The 19,431-nt window shown below is 38.7% G+C and overlaps 2 protein-coding genes across 8 annotated transcripts in view; one reads left to right on the forward strand and one right to left on the reverse strand.

The window, feature by feature from the left end:
• TRIP12 (thyroid hormone receptor interactor 12) overlaps positions 1-659 on the reverse strand; it is an 81,017-nt gene extending 80,358 nt beyond the window's left edge. For all 5 annotated transcript variants that reach the window (XM_069792188.1, XM_069792186.1, XM_069792185.1 and 2 more), the window contains exon 1: positions 414-659. The gene's annotated coding sequence lies outside the window, so the exon portion shown is untranslated. The remainder of the gene's footprint in view (positions 1-413) is intronic.
• A 55-nt stretch (positions 660-714) lies between these two features.
• Positions 715-19,431, forward strand: part of FBXO36 (F-box protein 36) — a 32,254-nt gene continuing 13,537 nt past the window's right edge. Inside the window, exons 1-2 of one of the 3 annotated variants that reach the window (XM_069792197.1) lie at positions 715-1,088; positions 9,283-9,353. In XM_069792197.1, the coding sequence (XP_069648298.1) occupies positions 989-1,088; positions 9,283-9,353 (171 nt within the window). In that variant the 5' untranslated portion in view covers positions 715-988. The remainder of the gene's footprint in view (positions 1,089-9,282; positions 9,354-19,431) is intronic. The other 2 variants (XM_069792195.1, XM_069792196.1) reach the window with 2 other exon arrangements.

Genomic DNA, 19,431 nt, shown 5'->3' on the forward strand with positions numbered 1-19,431 from the left:
CGGGCAGCAGACCTGCCCGGCGCCGGGGGGAGAGGGGATGTCCCTAGAGCGGGCTCCGGTGACTGCCTGGCCATTTTGTCAGCTCCGTTTCCACCCCTTCCCTCCTCAGCGAGGGCCCCCTCCCCTCGCCCCATTACACACCTCCGGGCCTTCCCCCCCCCCTCCACACACTCACCAGCGCGGCGTCGTGTCGTCCCCGTCTCCCGCCCGCCCCCCCATCCGCAACAATGCTCCGGGATGGCGCTGCTCCCCTCCCCCTGCCCCGGGCCGCCGGGAAGGGCAGCTCGGCTAATGCCGGGGATGACACAACAGGCCCGGCCGCCCGGCCCGGAGGCTGCCGAGGGGCCCAGCGCTACGCCGCCCCGCGCCCGCCTCCCCGGCGCCCCCTGAAACAGCGGAGGGACCCCGGGTACCTAGTTTGTCCCGATGCGGCCTCCGCAGACGCTCCGTGCCTCCCCTCCTCCCGGCAGCAGCCGCCTCTCTTCCCTTCAATTATCAGCTGAAGCCGCAGCACCGAGCAGCGCCTCGTCCGCCGCCTCCTCCGCCGAACCCCTTCCAGCGGCGCGAGGGGGAGGCTGCGGGACTACTTTCTCCCGGCGCCGGGGCTCCGCCGGGGCCTGCGCGCCCCCCGGGCCGACGGGCGGCCCCTGCCCCGGCTGCCCCCCCCCACGCAGCCCCCGCTGCGGCCGTGTGCGCGCCCCGCTCCCTGCGCTCGGTGGGGTCGGCGGCCGGCGGCCGGTATCCCTCCGCCGGGGTCGTCACCCCTGGGTCCGCGCGAGTGTCTCCCCTCGGGGGAGGGCGGGGGGCGCGGGAGGGGGGTGGAGCTGGCGGGGGAGCGGGGCTCTGCCGGCGGCGGGGGCGAAGACCCTGCCCGGCTACCGCGTTACTGCCGGCCCGGCTCCTTTAAGAGGGGGCTGGGCTCCCGGTGACCCCGCGTGATGTCCGCCTCTTCCTGGTTGCCATAGACACCGCCCGCCAGCGTCCCAAAATGGCGTCTCTGCTGCGGGAGGAGGTGTTCGAGACGCGCGGGCAGGCCCCGGCCCCCAGCAAGGACTTCTGCCAGCTGCTCGTCACCCGGCGGGAGGTGGGTGCCGGGCTGCCCGTCCGCGGGCGGGGAGCGGTGTCCGCCCCGCCGTTCTCCTCCCCTCACCTCGTGGTCGCCGCTTCTTCCTCCGCCCGGGAACGCAGGCAGGCAGGCAGGCGGCCGGGGCCTGCCCCCGGCTCCTGAGGCAGCAGCGGCTTCAGTGAGGGCCCGTCCTTGGGGAAGGGCGGGTGAGGAGCGGAGGGGCTCGCAGCGCCATGCCGGGGAAGGGCGGGGGTCGCCTATTAACGCCGGCAGGTAGCCACCCACCAGGCGCTACCACTAAGTGCTGCTGGTTTGGCCTCCGGAGGGCTGGGAGCGCCTTGCTGCATGCCGCCTTGGGATGGGGGGGCGGTAAGCGGCTGGGGAGCAGGTAAGGGTTTGCTACTAAAAAGGGTTATTTCCTAGCGTAGGCGAAAGTGTGTCTGGACGAGGAGCCTCTGTATGTGGGAGATGCCTTCTACCTCGACTATCCCAAGCCTGTGGAAAGGGCCTCTGGGTGAGGGCCAGAGGTAGGCGGGAAAAAAGATCCTTCAAAATGGTGACTTGGTAGCCTTGCGAAGAAGTATGTACACATCTGTGATTTTTGTAACCTTAAACTTAAGTCTACTCTCAGAAATGCCTCACAAATAAATGAGACGCTAACATTTAAAGTAAATAAATAACAAATCCTTAGGTAATGTCTTAGTATTTCTCCTAAGGAGAGACAAGTTTAGCTGCACTCTCGGAGGTGGGGGGGACACAATAGTCGAACATCTCATTCCAGGAAAATAAAATTAAACTGCCCATCTGCGAATGGGAAGACTGTGTATATTTTCCATATGGTACCTGAAGATGTTTAGGTGTCCTGTCTTATGGCTGTGTACATAACTGGTTTTCCAATCAGGGAAATAACCAATGCTAAATATCCCAGAAGAGATATTTTTTTGAACTTTTTTTGAAATGTGCTGCAAAATGTGCTATATGAACATTTTTCAGAATAATCTAATAGTAATCATCAGTGAGGAATATTTGACAGTAAATGAATGAGATTTAACAAATCTGATTATGAGTTCATAAGGTTATGAAATAAAAATGTAAATCTTCTATAATTTTTGTTTCATTTTGACCTATTTTTGACTGGGTTGACTTCGTATGTATAAGAGATGAACATAAAAGCATGTGTCACGCTGGACATACTGATTTAGAAGTTGTGAATTTTCAAAAACTTTTCTGAGAAAGTTTTTAAAATGTCTCGCTGGAACAAAAAAACAGCGTATTTTGAAACTAGGAGGAAGGTTTGGTTTGGTTTTCCCAAAGTAAACCAAAATAGCAAACATATTTTCTTCCAGGGATGAGGGAATTGTCAGGTTTGTAACGCAGAAATTAGAGGGAGGGGAAGGTGACAAACTGAAGTTCAGCTGCAATTCCAGGTGATTTGTGTTCTGTATATTACATACTCCTTCTTTTGGTCTCTCTGGTGCTGATATTTTCTTTTTAAGTCACCAGTGTCTTTAGCAGTTTCAGAAGGGGTTTTGGTTTTGTTCTCCTCAAAAGAAATGTAAGGTAGAACTGACAAGGCAACCTTAGGGAGCTTTGAGTTCCACCAATATTGAGACTAATTACAATGCTGCACAATAGCTGGGCAATACATGCTTTTCTGTAGCTGAAGTCTTGCAATGGGCCTGTCCCATTGACCTCATGGGAGTCACATCAGTGCCATGCTTGTTCATGGAGTAAGTAATCGAGTGTTATGGGTTTTCTACCATTCATTTTTACACTCAGATAATAAAAATAAGATGTTCCTTATTATCTTCATTTTTTTGGTTCTCATATCAGTTTCCTGTCAAATACTTCAGATATCTATTTTTGGTTTTGTTTTCAGCTGCCCAAATATATCTTCAAAACAAACCAAAGCCAGTTAACATAAACTGTGCAAAAAGCTTTGCAACTGTCAGTGGAAATAAGTTAAAATTATTCTGTAAATGTTTATTGTACAAAAGCATTACCAAGAAGTTAGTGTCATTGAAAAAGAACTGCTTTGGATCATTTTAAGAACTTCATTTTATTTGAGTATGATGTAGTGAACATATGTATTTGAATATATCACTATATCCTCTGAAGCCTATGTATCCGATTCCAGCAAAACTTCCCAATTCAATTGCATGTGAACTTGCTGAAAACAACTAACTTCACATAAGTAATTTCTGCAGTTTTAACTGTCATACGTGTAAAACTTCTGGATGCTAGTTAGCCTTTCTGCAGACTATGGAATCTCCTGAGAAGCTGTCTGTGTCAAAAATAATAATTGGAGGTACAGGCATCACTGATGTGCTCAGTTATGTATCATGTAAAATATATTTAGCCGTACTGTGTTAGCATCTAGGAGGCCTAGTTGTTGGTTTACATTCCCAATATACTATTTTGCAGTCTTCTAATAAATAATAGTCATTGCCTGAAAGACCTTACAGCCTCAGACTCCAACTTCGCACAGTTACATGAATGCTGAAATTTGCTACTTTGAATAGTCCCATTCTTCAAAGTCAGTGGTTTCAAAACAGTCCATTGTTTTTCTTTAAAAACAAAAAGGGAGTTTGTGGCTGCATGGTGGATTTGTATGAAGGCTCCCAAATTGCTGTGTGTGTTGCCCTACTTTGAATGGTCTACATGGTCTTTACATGAGCAGTAAATTCAGCTCCTTCAGGATGAAGTTACTAGTTTACCAGGCATGTCTTATAGAGCTCCAGAGTGCATGTACCTGTGGTCATGGCCAGGAGTTCCAGGTATCAGCTGACTATCAAGTCAAACTGTCATAGAACCACAAATTTTGTACAAAAACAGAAGGTCTTAAGGATGTGTTAGGGCAAGAAATATAGTTGGATGAGGAGGCCATATCTGGGGGGAAAAGCAAGTCCATGGCAGCAGGCTTTGTGTTCAGACAAGTTGTGTGAAACATCTGTGGCTTTTGTTTAGCTCTTCCCTTATTCTAGGGAATTGATATCTATCTTCCATCATGCAGCGTGGTATGTTAGGGATGTTCTCCATGAAGGCATTTTTGAAGTCTGCTACTGCCTCAAGATCAGCACAGTAGGCCCAAAATGTTGTATATTCTATAACTAAAAATAAATTAACTGGAATTGCTGTAAATTAAAAGATGTCTCTGAGAGCAGAGTTAAGCATACACCAAGAAGTTTGCTGAAGCTAAGTATAGGACAGTAGTCAAATAAAGAGGACAAGACGGACAAAAAGGGTACCTAGAGTGTGATACCACAGGGCACATCCTCAGCTGTAAGCATGTGAATTATTTTTATTACTGCAAAAATAAATTGAAAAAAAGTTTATTTTATTACTTTCAACGTTGTCAGTTGTAATAATAACAAGGTGTATTCAGCATGTTTGTGTTTAACTTGAATCTAGAGAAACTAGAACACCTGGAAAGAGGAAAGCAGGGCCTGCTGTGGGCAAACAACATACTGGAAGCAGACAAAAGCAGAGACTACTTTGAACTTTTCTAATCAATCAAATGCAGCAATAATTAAAAAAAAAAATAGCTAGAAATACACCCACTTGTCTGTGTGGGTATACTTGTGTCCAAAATGTGACAAGGAGACCCTGATGGTAACTTTCCATTTTGCAGCAAGAGACAGCTGCCATCCCATATGCAAATTCAGTTTCAATTACATTTCAAAATTAGAGCTGTTAATCAGGACTTTATAAACAAAGGTATTGACTACAAAGTAGTGAGCATGCACTTCCATTAAGAAGTTAGGAAGGGAAGATTACCAACTAGTTTCTACATAAGCTACTGAAAGGAGGAAGTGTAAGAAGGGGAGAGCCTTGTAACTCATTGCAAATAACTCTTCTAAAAGTAGACTGTATAGAGGTACAGATGCATAAGTGAGTCTTCACAGAATACAGTTCAACCAGCTGGATTGTGTAGAAGGAGACATCTTTTGAACCATCAGTGAAGAGAATTTTTTTTTCAAGTAGCTATTTTAAGGCTGCAATCGTAACTTTACAAATGCAGGGAAACTATCCCGCATATTTCCCCTGTGTGGGCATCTACCAGTCCCACTGCAGAAATAAAAGACTGAAAGAGATGACTTCAAGTCATCAAGTCCTAGTCCCTGCTGTTTCATCCAGCCACATAATAGATTTTCATGGCATAAATGGGACTTGATGTGTTTCAAAGGTAGTGAGGCTTTTTTTGCCTTGCAACTTCACACAGAACAACTGCTCCAGATGATCACTTCTCTGATGGTTAGAAATGCAGTTATACAGACTAATTTACAGCTTATTTTGTGTGTGGATATCTTTTAGCTTGAATACTGCCCTTGAATGTAGGTAACAATGTTATATATGTGTATATACATGTTTGTGTGTGTGTGTGTGTATAAAAGTGTTATATATATTTAATAAATATGCCCTCTTGATAGGGTTTGTTTTGTTTTTTCAGCCTCCACTTGTGAAACAGGCTCTCTGCTTTCTGGTCACTTTAGTATCTTTTTGCATTTCTTCCCATTAGAACTTCTGTTCTTAATAATAATAAGTCTTATGACTGCCATGTGCAAAGGCATTGTTACTTCCCTGTGTCTTCTGGAAAATTCCGTGTGATTTAAATTTTAGGATTGTATTTAATTTTCTCTACCAAAATCACATCAGTGACTCTAGATCATCCTTTGATCAGTTATTATTCCAATGTCTTTCTCCTCTGTCAACTTTCAATTTTGGTTTATGGCAGAAATTATTTCTAATGAATGACTTTGCCATTTGTACTTCTCAATTTTTTATCCCCCCCCTGCCCAGGAGTGCTTTGAGTTGTTATGAAGGAGAAGTTGGTGTACATGTCAGGATAAACATACTGAATAGAAAAAACATGCTTGGCCATAAAACATGTACTAGGAATCCTGCTAGAATTCATGGGAACAGTGGATAGTTTTTGTTTTGTGTGAGTGCATGTAATATTACATAGAATGGGAACCTTTTTCTCTCAAGACTGACATCAAGGATGGCAACTTAACATATGCCTTTCCGCCTGCCTTTCACTGTAGATGTTTCTCAATCACTCTTGAAATGCCAAATTAATATCTGATATGCCAGTTATGATTTGGCAAGGTTTGTCACAAACAACAATAGGCATTATCTGTTTGTACAAAGCAAGCAATAAATCATATGGCTTCCAACATTAAACATAAGATGACTTCAGATAGCCACACAAATAACCTTTCAAAATAAAATTTCTTATAAATTGTCTACAGATTATAAGTACAGGTTTTGAAAAGTGCAAGAGAGGAATCCAGATGGTGGGGTAGTGTAGAAAAGGTCGGTCACTCATTTTGGTTGAACAAGGAATATAGACACCACCACCACCCCCACCTCAGAAAAAAAAAAAGTCTGGTGCTTAATGTGCTTATAGGACAGGCTGATAACTAGAAAGATGAAGCTGGTAACAAAAGAAACGTAATGGGAAAATGATCCACTCAACGTGTAATTAATACTAGCATCTGTCACCATTTAATGAATGCTGCGCTAATCAGAGGATTTTGTCATGTTAGTAAAATGTTTAGCTACTTACCCGTAAAAGACAGGCATCATATGTATACAAAACTAACGTCATTCTGTGCAGTATTCCGCATATGATCTGCTCATATAACAGTCAGGATAACTGAATTTTATCGAATATGTAACTGCAGAATTGTATGTTTTGTCAGAGATCAGCAGCTAGATTCTCTAACAAATATATACAGGACATCTAGATGAGCAAATAATGTAAGTAACTAGGCAAACAGTTCTGATGACTGTTCTTGTTTTTTACCCATTTACCCATCATTGCTCCTATTGTTTAGTGTTCACTTCTATATCTTAAGGCAGTTTCTGATTAAATCAATATATTCTGAGCACAGCATATTATTTTGGATACTGAGAACTACAGTATTTTCTTAAAAGATCCTGTAATTCATTATTTTCATTTAAAAAATAAGGTTTTTTTCTGCCTTTTTTAGTTGTAAGTAAAACTTCTGAACCTACAGCACTTAAATCTTAAAAAACATTTAAAAAAAAAAAAGAAATCCCTTTCCAATAAACAACTTGATTCCATGTCAGATCTCTATAAATTCTAAATTAAAAAAAAAAAACACCAAAACAACAAAACTTAGCATTTTCAATAAAATTTTGATTTTATGAGACATTAATGAGTGACTGTTTTACTGGTTGTGGGTTGGTTGTTTTTCAGTTGTGAGTACCTTCAGGCTCTATTGAAACCTGCAAGGATAGTTCCTCCATTTTGAAAAATGATACTGTAAAGTTAAACTAAGTGTTGCCTTTGTATCTTGGGCTTGTTTTTAAGTCTTAATCATGACACTTGATATATAACCTATTTGATTGACAAAAGATGCCATTTGAAGTGCATAAGCCAGAGGGATTGGAGAAAAAAAAAAATTGACAGATGTTATTATAGTAATTAAGCTGAAATTAATTTCATGTTATATGAAACTTTTTTTTGCAAGATAAGTCTGATTTTTAAGTATAGATCTGTGGGAGGTGAACCTTTTTCAAAGTCATACTATTTTATTTGCATTTGAAACCTGAAGGATGCCATACCAGTTATTGCCTAGCTGGACCAATTCTATTCAAGTCTCTTCTTTGACATTTCAAATGGAGAATTTTGAATTCTTAACAACAAAAAGAGCGCAGAAATTTCTCTAAAGGGGATTTAAAAAATTATAGTTTTGTAATGAGCTATTTCCATAGAGGACTTTAATTGCATAAAACAACTTGTTGTTGTTGTTGTCTTAAATCAGAATTGTTTCAAGCATAGTTTGGTGACCAGGAGAAGGAAGCCATTTTGTTCCAGCTCAGGAAATGCTCTGTTATACTGAAAAAGTGTATTTCCAAAATAATTGAACACTTTCATGGTAATGGTATCACAGTATTAAGCAATTATTATCAGGAGAATGTTTGTTATGCCTAAAATACGTAGGGAAATCTCCTTTGCTTTTTTGCTGTCTCTAATTCAGATATCTAAGTAAACAGCAGAGCTGTTTGGAAAATGGAAATAACTTCTCTGGGGAAATAATGCTGTATTGGAAAACCATAAATATTGTTGTCAGGTATTTCTGTCCAAAGCTAAAATATGTTAGTTTAGCAATGTTGTGATATTGTGTTATAGTTTGGATGCCTGATAGTATCTCTCACTTCATCCGTAATGCACCACCTCTGGATGTATGCAGTTGCTAGAACTTATCCATAACGGTTTGGGGAAGATTTGAGGATTCTTCGGTCATGCTGCAACATTGAAGATGTAATCCAGCACAAGAACCCAACTGACATAGGAAAATTTGGACTTCTAACAAATGAAATGCAATTTGTGATGTGTTGCAGTAGCAACATTGGCATTTCAGGGCTTTCCTTACTGGTGGATCAAGGTTTCTCTGCAGAAGGCATCACATACAGCAATGTAAGTGGTGGGGCTTTTCCTTCCCAGAAGACTCAGTTCTCTCATGTTTTGGGTTGTTGTTTTGATTTTTTTTCCCCACGAACATTACTAAATGTGTAACCCTGTGAAACTTTCATTTATGAATTTGAAATTAGAGATATAACTGATACTGAGTCCTTCAGTGGTTATTACCTGTGAATTTCAGTTGTTTGTGACCCTACAATAATTCAGTACTGTCATGTGGACTTATAAAATTCCTTTTTCAATAGTGGTTGAGCTGTTAGTTGAAGATGCATTGGAATATTCTCATATCAATTTCAATTAAGGTACATTAAAGATAATAAAGTAATTTTAGTTAATTATCTGTTAGCATTATTTGCTATTAATCTAGTTTTCTGTATCAACTGGTAGCCTAGAGAGGAATTTTTTCTTTTGTCTGGGCTGGTTTTTGTCCACTTATAACTAGTCTTTAGTATGCAGCCAGCAGTATCACGCTGAATTGCAATGGTTTAGCTCCCATTTTATTTTAAGTTTTATGCATGCTTTAATATTTGTGGCTTTCTTCAAAGGTATCATGCTCGATCTAGTTCTACCTGCCAAGAATGATTTTCAGGTCATGAAGGTGTAATAGTTTCTCAAGGTAAGCAATCACCACTGTCTTCTGCTTAATTAAGTAAATGTTTCCTAAGGTACCTGAGTGTCTGTTATTTACATGATCATTATTGTCAGTGCTTGTTCTTCCAGAGAAAGATTTAGTTATATTCTTCACTTGCCTTACTTTACGTAGTACATCCCTTATCCCTGTTGCTCTCTGTCTTGGGAAACCTCAGGAGTAATTCTGCTTTTGTGTTACCAAAGGTAAGTTTGTGTTCCTATCTGTTGTCTTGTTTCTCTTCTTCCTGCTTCAAGTTAGAAAAATAGTTATTTCTTCTTTTCTGTTGCCTTTAACTAAGAGCAATTTTCTTATTTTTGACATACACAGCAGCATTCATCATGAAGAACCATCAGATATGTTTACTTGACTAGGTGTACCATATATTTTACACTTTGTTCATTTATCAAAAATCAATTAAATGGACTCAGTAGTCTGTTCAAGGGAAGGAAGAAGAAGAGTAGAAGGCAAAGCTAGAAAAGGATCAGGATTTTTATCTCAAGGTGTGCTAGGCTATGAAAGGTCTTATCTAAAGATGCACCAGTGTAATTTAAAGTTTGTTTTTAAACAAACTTCTTAAAGCTGGTGTCCTGGTTTCAGCTGGGATAGAGTTAATTTTCTTTCTAGTAGCCAGTATAGTGTTATGTCTTGGATTCAGTATGAGAAGAATGTTGATAACACACTGATGTTTTCAGTTGTTGCTAAGTAGTAGTTATACTAAGTCAAGGATTTTGCAGCTTCTCATGCCCAGCCAGCAAGAAGGCTGGAGGGGCACAAGAAGTTGGGAGGGGACACAGCCAGAGCAGCTGACCCAAAGTGGCCAATGGGGTATTCCATACCATGTGATGTCATGCCCAGTATATAAGATGGGGGGAGTTGGCCTGGGGGGGGATCGCTGCTCAGGAACTAATTGGGCATCAGTTGGCAAGTGGTGAGCAATTGCATTGTGCATCACTTGTTTTGTATATTCCAATCCTTTTATTAGTATTGTCATGTTATTATTACTATTATTATTATTATTTTCTTCCTTTCTGTTCTATTAAACTGTTCTTATCTCAGCCTACAAGTTTTACCTTTTTCCTTACGATTCTCTCCCCATCCCACTGGATGAGTGAGTGAGCGGCTGCGTGGTGCTTAGTTGCTGGCTGGGGTTAAACGATGACAGCTGGTCTAAACTGCTCTATGGATGCTTACTGTAAAGATTTACTTGATTTTGATTGGGTATAAACTAAATCAATTTGAGTTAAATTGAAATAAGCCTAAATTAAACCAAAGTAAAAGTGCCTGCAGCTTTTGGATGGACTTTGCTAAATTAGATTAAAATTGTGCACTGGGTGCAACCAGTGTAAATGTCATTTTTTGGATGAAACCTGAATGAGACAAATTATCTGGAGCAGTGTAGTAACTAGAAGAAAGAACATTAGTGCACAGCAAACTGATTAAAATCATTTGTCGAAAACCACAAAATGATATGGTAGAACCAGAAGTCTAGGAGAGAGTGTCTGAAGCTAGAGGATGATTGTGAACAATAGAGTAAAAGGAATGACAACAGATGGGGATTGCAGGCAAGAGAAGCTGTTTAGCTGGAAAGCATCAAAAGAGCAAGCAGATACTTGTGACAGAAAATTCAATGTATGTTTTTAATATACATGCACATCAAATGATTATGACAACTGATAATGAAAGGATAGATTTCAGTATTCGCTAAGTTGGTGCTACAGCTGAATTGTGGCGTTGTTCCCTCCTGTGCAGTTTACAGTGAGACTGAAACCTAGAGGTAACAAGTGTTAAGTTTAATGTAAAACCAGTAATTAAAATTGAACTGGACAAAACTAGTGTTTGAAGAAACAGAAAGAAAAAAAAACCCACCTTTTCAGAGAGCATGCTACCTGTAGTACTGAGAAAAAGGGCATACTTGTCACCACAGATTTTTCTGAAAACTGGAGATACAGGTAGGAATCAAGTATATTGAATACCTGCACAACGTGATGGGTTCTTTAGTGTTCCTGTCGTTTGATCAGGTGAAATTAAAGCTGTAAATATACTGCAAGGAACTTTGAAAAACTCATTGAGAGTGTTAGTCTGTTCTTAAAAAGTGTGTTGAGATTTTAGGGGCCAGCGCAATAGACATTTCTCAAAATTCAGAGTAAGAGATGTCAGTGCTGAAAGTGAGCTGACCATGTAAGAATATAGGAAAACAGTTTTCAGCAGATACTAGATTAAACTAGTTGCATATATATACAAATCAGGATAATAAGAAGTATCCAAGAAGGGAGCAGTGGGATGATGGAACTAAGACTTCATCTGTAATAAAAAGGATTGCCAGTGATGTGCACATGCTCTGCTAAAGGAGATGCAGATTCTATAGAGAAGGACTTTCCGTTTTAACACTGCTGGACTTTAGGACTTTTTATACACATAGCAGGGAGTCTGACTGTTTGGGTTTTTTACTCTAATGAAGAAGAAAAAAAGAAAAAAAAAACAAACAGAAGAAATTTTAGGACCTGAAATTGTAACAAGGAGACCTTGAAACTGAAGTAAGGAGGACGAAACTAAAAGAAATAGTTTCAGATGAAACCTACCCGTGTCTTATCCATATAGAAAGGAATGTATGTCTTGCACTTAGCCAGCATCCTTTGTTCTGTTAAATAGTGGAATAATCTCTTTGTGGCAGTCTTATCTAGGTCTGCCTGTTTAATCGTGTTAATAAATGGCAAGTATCATGCTCATAATTGAAGACTCTGATCCTCAAGAGTAATTTTTTATTCCCTCTGATAGTGTTGCTTTCCCCTCAGCACATACCTCCCCTCCCTTCTGTATTGTCTCTCACTCTTCTGCTCTTGTATTGTTTCCTCTGATCTGTGTGCACAAGTCTGTATAAAGGTGGCACTTAGGCTGCAAACCACCTGTGATAAAGACCTTTAGCTTTTTTGTTTTTTGCTTATTTTCTCGCCTTTTTATTTATTCCCCCCCCCCCCGCCCCCCGCAAGCTCTGGGAAAACCAATGAGGAAAGATACTAATATAGGAATAAACCTGGCATGTAACTGAGAGGAAGGGAAGAGAGGGAGGGCAAGGCAGCAGATTTCTTGCTCAAACGTAACTACTGCATTCCCCAAAGGAAAAGATAATTATTTTTTCCAAGCTTTTTATTCCATCTTCCTCCTGTATTTTACTAAAATATTTTTCAAATGCTTTCAGTGGAAGCCTTTGGTAGTCATGCACACGCACGCATGCACAGAGCTAATCCCTTAGTTTAAGGGGGTTCATGTTTCTGAGTATTGGTGAAGTGGGAGAAAAATCAACAGCTTTGTAGTTGCTACATATGAAATTTTGGAATTGTGATGTTTCTTTTCTCCTCTTCTCCATGCACTTGAAATATTTGTTAATAGCAAGTCACGGAACAGTTTGCATTGACACCAGGAAGTCATCTTTCTTTCCGTATGCCATTGTCTTTACAGCTGTACTCTACTGCAGTCACTGTTTTATTTTTGTTTGCTAACTAAATTGTTTTATCTTTTCTTGCTATTAATAGTTTGGTTTTCTTTCTCCAAAACCAAAGCAGACGTAGGGGAGGGAAGTATGTGGGCTTGCATGATGGCTATTGTGATCCTGAGAAGAATCTGTACAAACTTGCAAGTACACACTGTTGTCTGAAACTTCAACCTGATGGTCTGAGAGAACTTTTTATTTTTCTTGTAGAACAGTTTCTTTAGCACAGCATATTAAGTTTGGCACTTCAGACTCTTTGGTATATCTGAACTGGACATCCCATAGAAAGATTGAAAAATGGACTATGTCTAATAAATGCCAGAGACATCTAATTTTTTTTTCCTCATGAGTGCAAATGAGAAGGAAATTACTATCCTGTACAGATGTGATCCTATCAGTGTAGACAAAATAGTAATTTGTATAACTTCCTGTACTATAGCAAATGCAAACATAGAATTTTGTAGCAATTTTCAAATGAAGCATGGGTGTCGCAAGTCCTACTTTAAATTTGGAAAAAAGGTAATAATTTGCCAGAAGAGCAAAAAGCATCCAATTTCACAGACATAACAGGCAGCAGCTAGTACCTATTTGATTTCATACTGTGCATGCCTGAAATGTGGAACGGCATCAGTGCATGAGTTTAGTTTAATTGCAGTTTGAACTCTTGCACTGTTGCACCCAGATGTGATTCATTTTTTGTTCTTACTCCTAGAAAGTTTTCCTTCAAAGACTTCTGAGAACCCTAAATAAATGAAGGCTTCATTAACTGCACCCTGTTGATAGTCCATTTTGCCTTCATATCCAATGTAGCAGGTCAAAACCTGCCAGCAATTTTGAGGTACACAAGTATTATTTCACACACACACCCCCTCACCTTCCTCGAAACCAGTGTAGTTCATTCTGCCAGGCTGCATTTGCTAACAAACATTGTTTACATTCTTGCATATTAACCAAATCAAGACTCTCAAAATAATCTCCTTTGGCCAATCATAGCAAAGTAACAGCTTTAATTGCAAATGTTCTAAATCAAGCAGAAAAATAAAGTCTTTATTTAAAAAAAAAAAAGAAAGAAAAAAGAAGTCAAAGCAATCATAACAATCAACTCTGTTTACTTCTGTACTTCCATCTCTCTGTATGATTAAAAACTTCAAATCACACAATCCTTCCTGAATCCATCTTTCTCCAAGACTGTAGGAAATGTGCTATATATTGTAGTAGTTACGACGTAGTTTGTGGAGTTTGTAATTATGACCACTGGATGTTTGTTAAAGAAAACAGTTGCAATGGAAGTAGCACAGTTGGTTTGTTATGTTCTGCAAGCTGTAAAGGCTAAAGAGGCATTATTATTTTCTATGTCTTTCCAAAGAAACATGCAGGTCTGCAGTTCATGTGTTGTACCTTAACAGCATTATGTGACTATTCCTCACTGCCTTGTGATTTACTCTAAAAGTAATTTAACTAGGTCTTAAGTGCATTATAAATGTTCTGATTTTAACTCAAATGTATTCTATATGCTTCAATAAACTGAGGAGTTTTATTACATGTGAATTTCAGTATACGAAGAAGAAATAACGGTGAACTGTGAAGATGGTCATTTAATCCAGATAAACCAGTCTTCTCTTCAAATTGCTGCTAACTTACAAGAACTACTTTTCTTATGCAAATATTTATGTACACTTGTCTTTACTATCTAAAACTTTAGAGTGCTGATTTTTTTTTTAAATAGAAACCTGTTATAAATGGTGGGAGGCACAAATATATACAAGTAACAGTGCTGATACTACTTAATTAGTGAGAGGACAGGTGGAACGTTGTCCCTGAGTAGCCGGTCAGAAAGTAAAAGAATATTTAAGAAGTGACTGTATAGCAGCAATAAAAGCTTGTGGGCTCACTAGCCTAGCACAGTTGGAGACTTACTTTAATTGGTGAACATATTAAATCTTTCTATTGATGTGGTGTAATTGGGAGGGAGAATGGTCTTGCTGGTTAGGTTGTTTAATGTACTGTATTTTATCCTCATCAGTTACAACTATTTGCACAGCAATATCCATTGGGAGAGGCAGAGTTAAATATTACTGTATTGATTTACACTTCTTAATAGTGTCCTTCTACCTGTCTCATACAGTATTGTTTTTTCTCTGAACATCTTACAAGACTCACCAGTATCTCCATTAAAACATAAATCATCTTTTAAACTCTGTAATAGCAGAATGATCAGGTTAAGGAGATGGATCTAAAGCCACAATGTGTTATAAGGAGTCTTCTATTATTCTGTTTTTCATTGGTAAATGAACAAATTATTTAATCCGATAGGAGCCTTAATCACTTTCAAGATAGTACTGGTGAAGTTGTATGATGTGGAGCTAGGAGTTTAGTGCAAACAGTATTTTTCACTTTAGATAAATTGTTTAGGTAAGTATTTTAGCAGTAGTTTTGAAGCATTTTGTCTTCTATTAAGCTATTCATGTTTATGATCTTAAAGTCCAGTTATAAAATTAAGCTGTTTTTCTGTTGTTGCTTAGAAGATGGAAGATACCCATCTTCAATAGCAATGAGTGATTACAACTGCTTTTCAGCTCTGATGTTTATTACAGCAACCCAAAGTCTCCAAAATAAGGCAGACTTAAAAACATATATTAAGAGGGGGTTTTGTATTTTGTTTTTTAAATCTCACTCTTAAATGGAATAAGGAAGCTGGAAATAACTGTTTGTCCTGACGGATAGTGAATTCTTTGTGAATTCTTCTTTTTACACTCCAGGTCAAGCTCAAGGCTGTGAGATAATGATGGTGTACAGTAGGCCATCCATCCTCATCCTCTGCTGGCTCTTATCCATATTTTTATATTTACAAAGGACTGAAATAGCCAGCTGAACATTCACCTTATTTCCATATGTATTATAGGGTTGGGCAAAAGTTTGGATTTTCAAGTGTCCTCAGGTGATCATATTTGCCAGAAAGCTCCATACAACATAATAGCAAGGCTCTGAAAAATCTAGTAGGCCACAAGAGAGAAGCCTCAGTGTTAACAGATTGAGATGCTGATGGAATTTCATAAAACTGGCAAAAGATGCCTCTCTGATTGCAGGGCTTAGGTCCTGCTGCAAAAAAAAGCTTATTGCAAGCAATGGATATGAAAGAGCTTTTTAATTTTTGTGTAGCCATCATTAATGAACTTAAACATGAGAGTGCCATTTTCTTTTGTGTAGAGACAGTGAGGAAATTATTATGAAAAACGTTGCTATGTAACTGTGCCAAGATCATGGTATGAATATTTGGTAATATTTGTTAAATGTAATTTCTGTAACTATCCATTTCTTCAACTGTTTCACAACATCTTGTGAGATACCTATATGTTGCTTGTTATGCTGTGTGAAGGCACAGTGGGAATATTTATTGAAACAAAGGTGTCTTTTCATTGCCAAGAATCCAGTTGGGTTTGGGGGCAGGAGAAAAAAAGGAGACTTAACAGATTCTTCAGTTCCACAAGATCTGCATTCTTGCTTTTAAGTTAATCACAATATGCCATTAGTAGCCTTGCATGAAACTGCTCATTTGTGTTACTGTTCTTCAACAGCTTATCCCAGAGGGATCAAAATAGCATGTGCTTTAGCTGCGTCAGTGTCAATGCATAAGGATATCCTCAGTCTAGCTCTTTATATATTTATTTAACATTTTATTTTAGTTCTTTTGCAAATACCTATGCATTGTTGGTGCTACTTGGTTCCATAGTTTGGATATAATACGTGGTTGCCTCATCTTGGTGAAAAGTGAGTAAATTTTTAAGGTACCTATTTTGCATTTTTTAAAGTGACCTAGAAGCCTAAGCTTCATTCACTTGCAAAATAAGCATAGCTCTGTCTAAACCTAAAGATTTCTATTGTCCTATTCAAATTTTCCTTTATTACTTATGCAGTCAAAGCTGTAGTGTGGATGTAGCTGCAACTGTTTAAAAAGCTTTACGGTACTATAGTATCAGCTTCTCAATTAAATGCGGCTATGTTAGAATAAGAGTAGAAAAAGCTATGACAGGAGGAGTGCTTTTTCATAAGTAAAATTGCATCTATACTAACAGGGACTGGGAAGGTGAATGAAGCAGGTAAGCTGGTAGTTTTCACTGCTAATTAATTTCAGAATTTAAAAAAAATTATATATCTAGTGAGGGTGTTTGACTTCTTCATGCCTTGGAAATTCAGCTTAGGTTTACACACTCTTAGGCAAGAGATTAGCTGATACTGGCTTCAAGCGATCAATTAACTGAAAGATATTTAGGTATACAGGTCATAACTATAAGATATTTCTAAAGCTATCTCCTTGAAGATGTTTCAGTAATGTTGGTATTTATTCCACTTTTATTTTGTGATGATTTATGTGAGGGTGAAATGGGTGATTTCTATACTGAGGTGCATGAAAATTGAATGCTTTAAAAATAATAATTTATTTGATATTGCAGCAAAAATGCAACAATAATCTGCAAGAGAAAATGAGATAAAATGAGGGACAGAAGCATTTGAATACTCTAATTTCAAAATCAAATAGTAAGGCAACATAAATTTTTATAGTCTCCTCCAATCCACAAAACCCAGCCAAAAGCAGAGATTTTTTTTTTTTTTTTTAATCTGTGGAAAAGTAATAGAATATGGGATTAAACAGCCTGGGAGAAGGGATTTAGTACAGGTAAAGACTAACTGAGAATGTCACTGTTTTTTTTCAGTAGAAGGCATAATGGCTCCTTCACTGCACGGGGGAGTGAGAGCTTGGACTGCAGTGACAAATCCAAGGCCAAAAAGAAAGACTGGGGACTTAGGCCATTCACTTGGGACAGAGGAAAATATTTGAATCTAGATCTCCTAAATCTCAGCAAGTACTGTTTTCTAGATTCCGGCATCACCTTCCTCCTCCAATGAATGTTTAACTATTTAAAGTAGAACAACTTGAGAGAAAATAGGGAAAATTAATCTCCAAATAACCTGTAATCTGAGAAATTGTATTTTGAGTTACTAGTTTTAAGCAAAGCAGAAAGCTGAGTCTGGAGAAATTTGAAGTCCTAAAAATGTGTATTGGAGAAGGAAACAGGGCTTCACAATTCACACCATCTTTCTTCAGCTTCCCCCAGAGGTTTCTCATTATACAGTATGAGTCTGTCATGTGAGACTTGTCTCCTAGTTCTATAACTTCCGAAATAAATTAAGGGAAGGTTGAGCCCACCATCCTTAAAAGATGGCTCACCAAATGACAAACTTCAAATATTACTTTGTCATACAATGTGAGTAGTACTGAATAGTACTATGCTTCTGGTAATCTACAGTCCAGATTAATTTTGACAATAGATACTTCCTAAATAGTTTATTTGTTGCTAATTTTCACTTAAATATTTTAGTTGGTTTATTTGTTTAAAAATTTGCTGACTTTTTATCCAAAGCCTTGAGTGGTTGCTGCTGTTTCGATTAGGTTCTGCTCATCCTTTCCTCTTCTCTCCTCTTTCATGAAGAAATGCCAATGGAGTAAGCAATGTGGTAGTGAATTACTTTAACACTTGTACCTCCAAATAACATCGAGAATGAAATGTGTCCATGGTAACCAGGATGCACTTATAATACTTTCCATTCTTCATCTTTTTAATCTATGCAAAAAGTATAGGTATTACAAAATCTGTATTTTTCTTTGAAATAACAATGTGCTAACAAATTACCGAGGTAACTGTAGTTTGTCCTGGGTATTTGTACATACAGAAGTTTTTAAATGGAATAGTGCTATTGACAGTTTGTAAATCAAAGAATAATGTTTAGAAAACACACGGTGGTATTTATATTAAATTACTTGAATATTTTACTTTTCCTGTGCCTCTGCGTGTTGGCCTGATCTTCCCATTCTGGCAGATAGTCTGTTGCAGTGTGCGTCCTAGTATAGCAGTTAAGACGTGGAGAGATTATTGAAATATGTATTTCTGTAATTTTTTGAAGTTTTTTAAATTAGCATTAAAATACTTTGTAATTTATAATTGTACAACAATACTACAAGAAAGTAACTTTTTATAACTAAAACATCTACTGTAATTGCTCTAAAAATAGGATGGAAGTATTTAATTTGTAGAGTATTGACTTAGTGTTCCATTTTAGGGTTGGTTGGATTGTATAAAGATAAAATCTTATTTAAGAGTCTATACACACGTATGCATATTAACCAGGTTTCTTTTCTCCTTTAACAATGATTTTTTTTCGCTATAATACACTGTATTCTTGCATACCATTTTGAAGGGTATGCAAGCTGAGGAATATGTAGAAAGATGTCTTTTCTTTCTCCATTTGCATATCAGTTTTGTTCTGACCTTATTCTTGCCTCATGTTTTCCACAAATAAGAATGGAAGTAGCCTTACGTGCTGATTCTCCCTACATTGCTAGAGATAAAAAGAGCTTTTGGAAGTACAGTACAGTACAGCATTCACTGTCCTATTATCACCATGGTGGGCTACAAACACACTAGTTTTAAAGCCTTCCCAGGTAGTGAGATCATCACTGAAACAGAATGACAAGTGGTTTATAATCTCTTTTGCACTGAATCCTCATATTACCACTAGTATATTAAGTGGTGTTATTTTAGCAACATGGTGGTCTATACTGTGCATGTACATTACAGAAATGTTAATTCTGCTATTATAAAATGTTTCAGTGGTGTAATTTATTTTTCATATATTAAATTCTAGAATGCAGACTAGATGAATGGGGGGTTTTGCCCTCAAAGAGGCAACTGTTTCACTGCAAAGGAATAAGGATAGTGTGTGTCATCATAAAATAG

This window comes from Haliaeetus albicilla, chromosome 9, assembly GCF_947461875.1.
Source record: "Haliaeetus albicilla chromosome 9, bHalAlb1.1, whole genome shotgun sequence".
NCBI classification, from domain to species: domain Eukaryota; kingdom Metazoa; phylum Chordata; class Aves; order Accipitriformes; family Accipitridae; genus Haliaeetus; species Haliaeetus albicilla.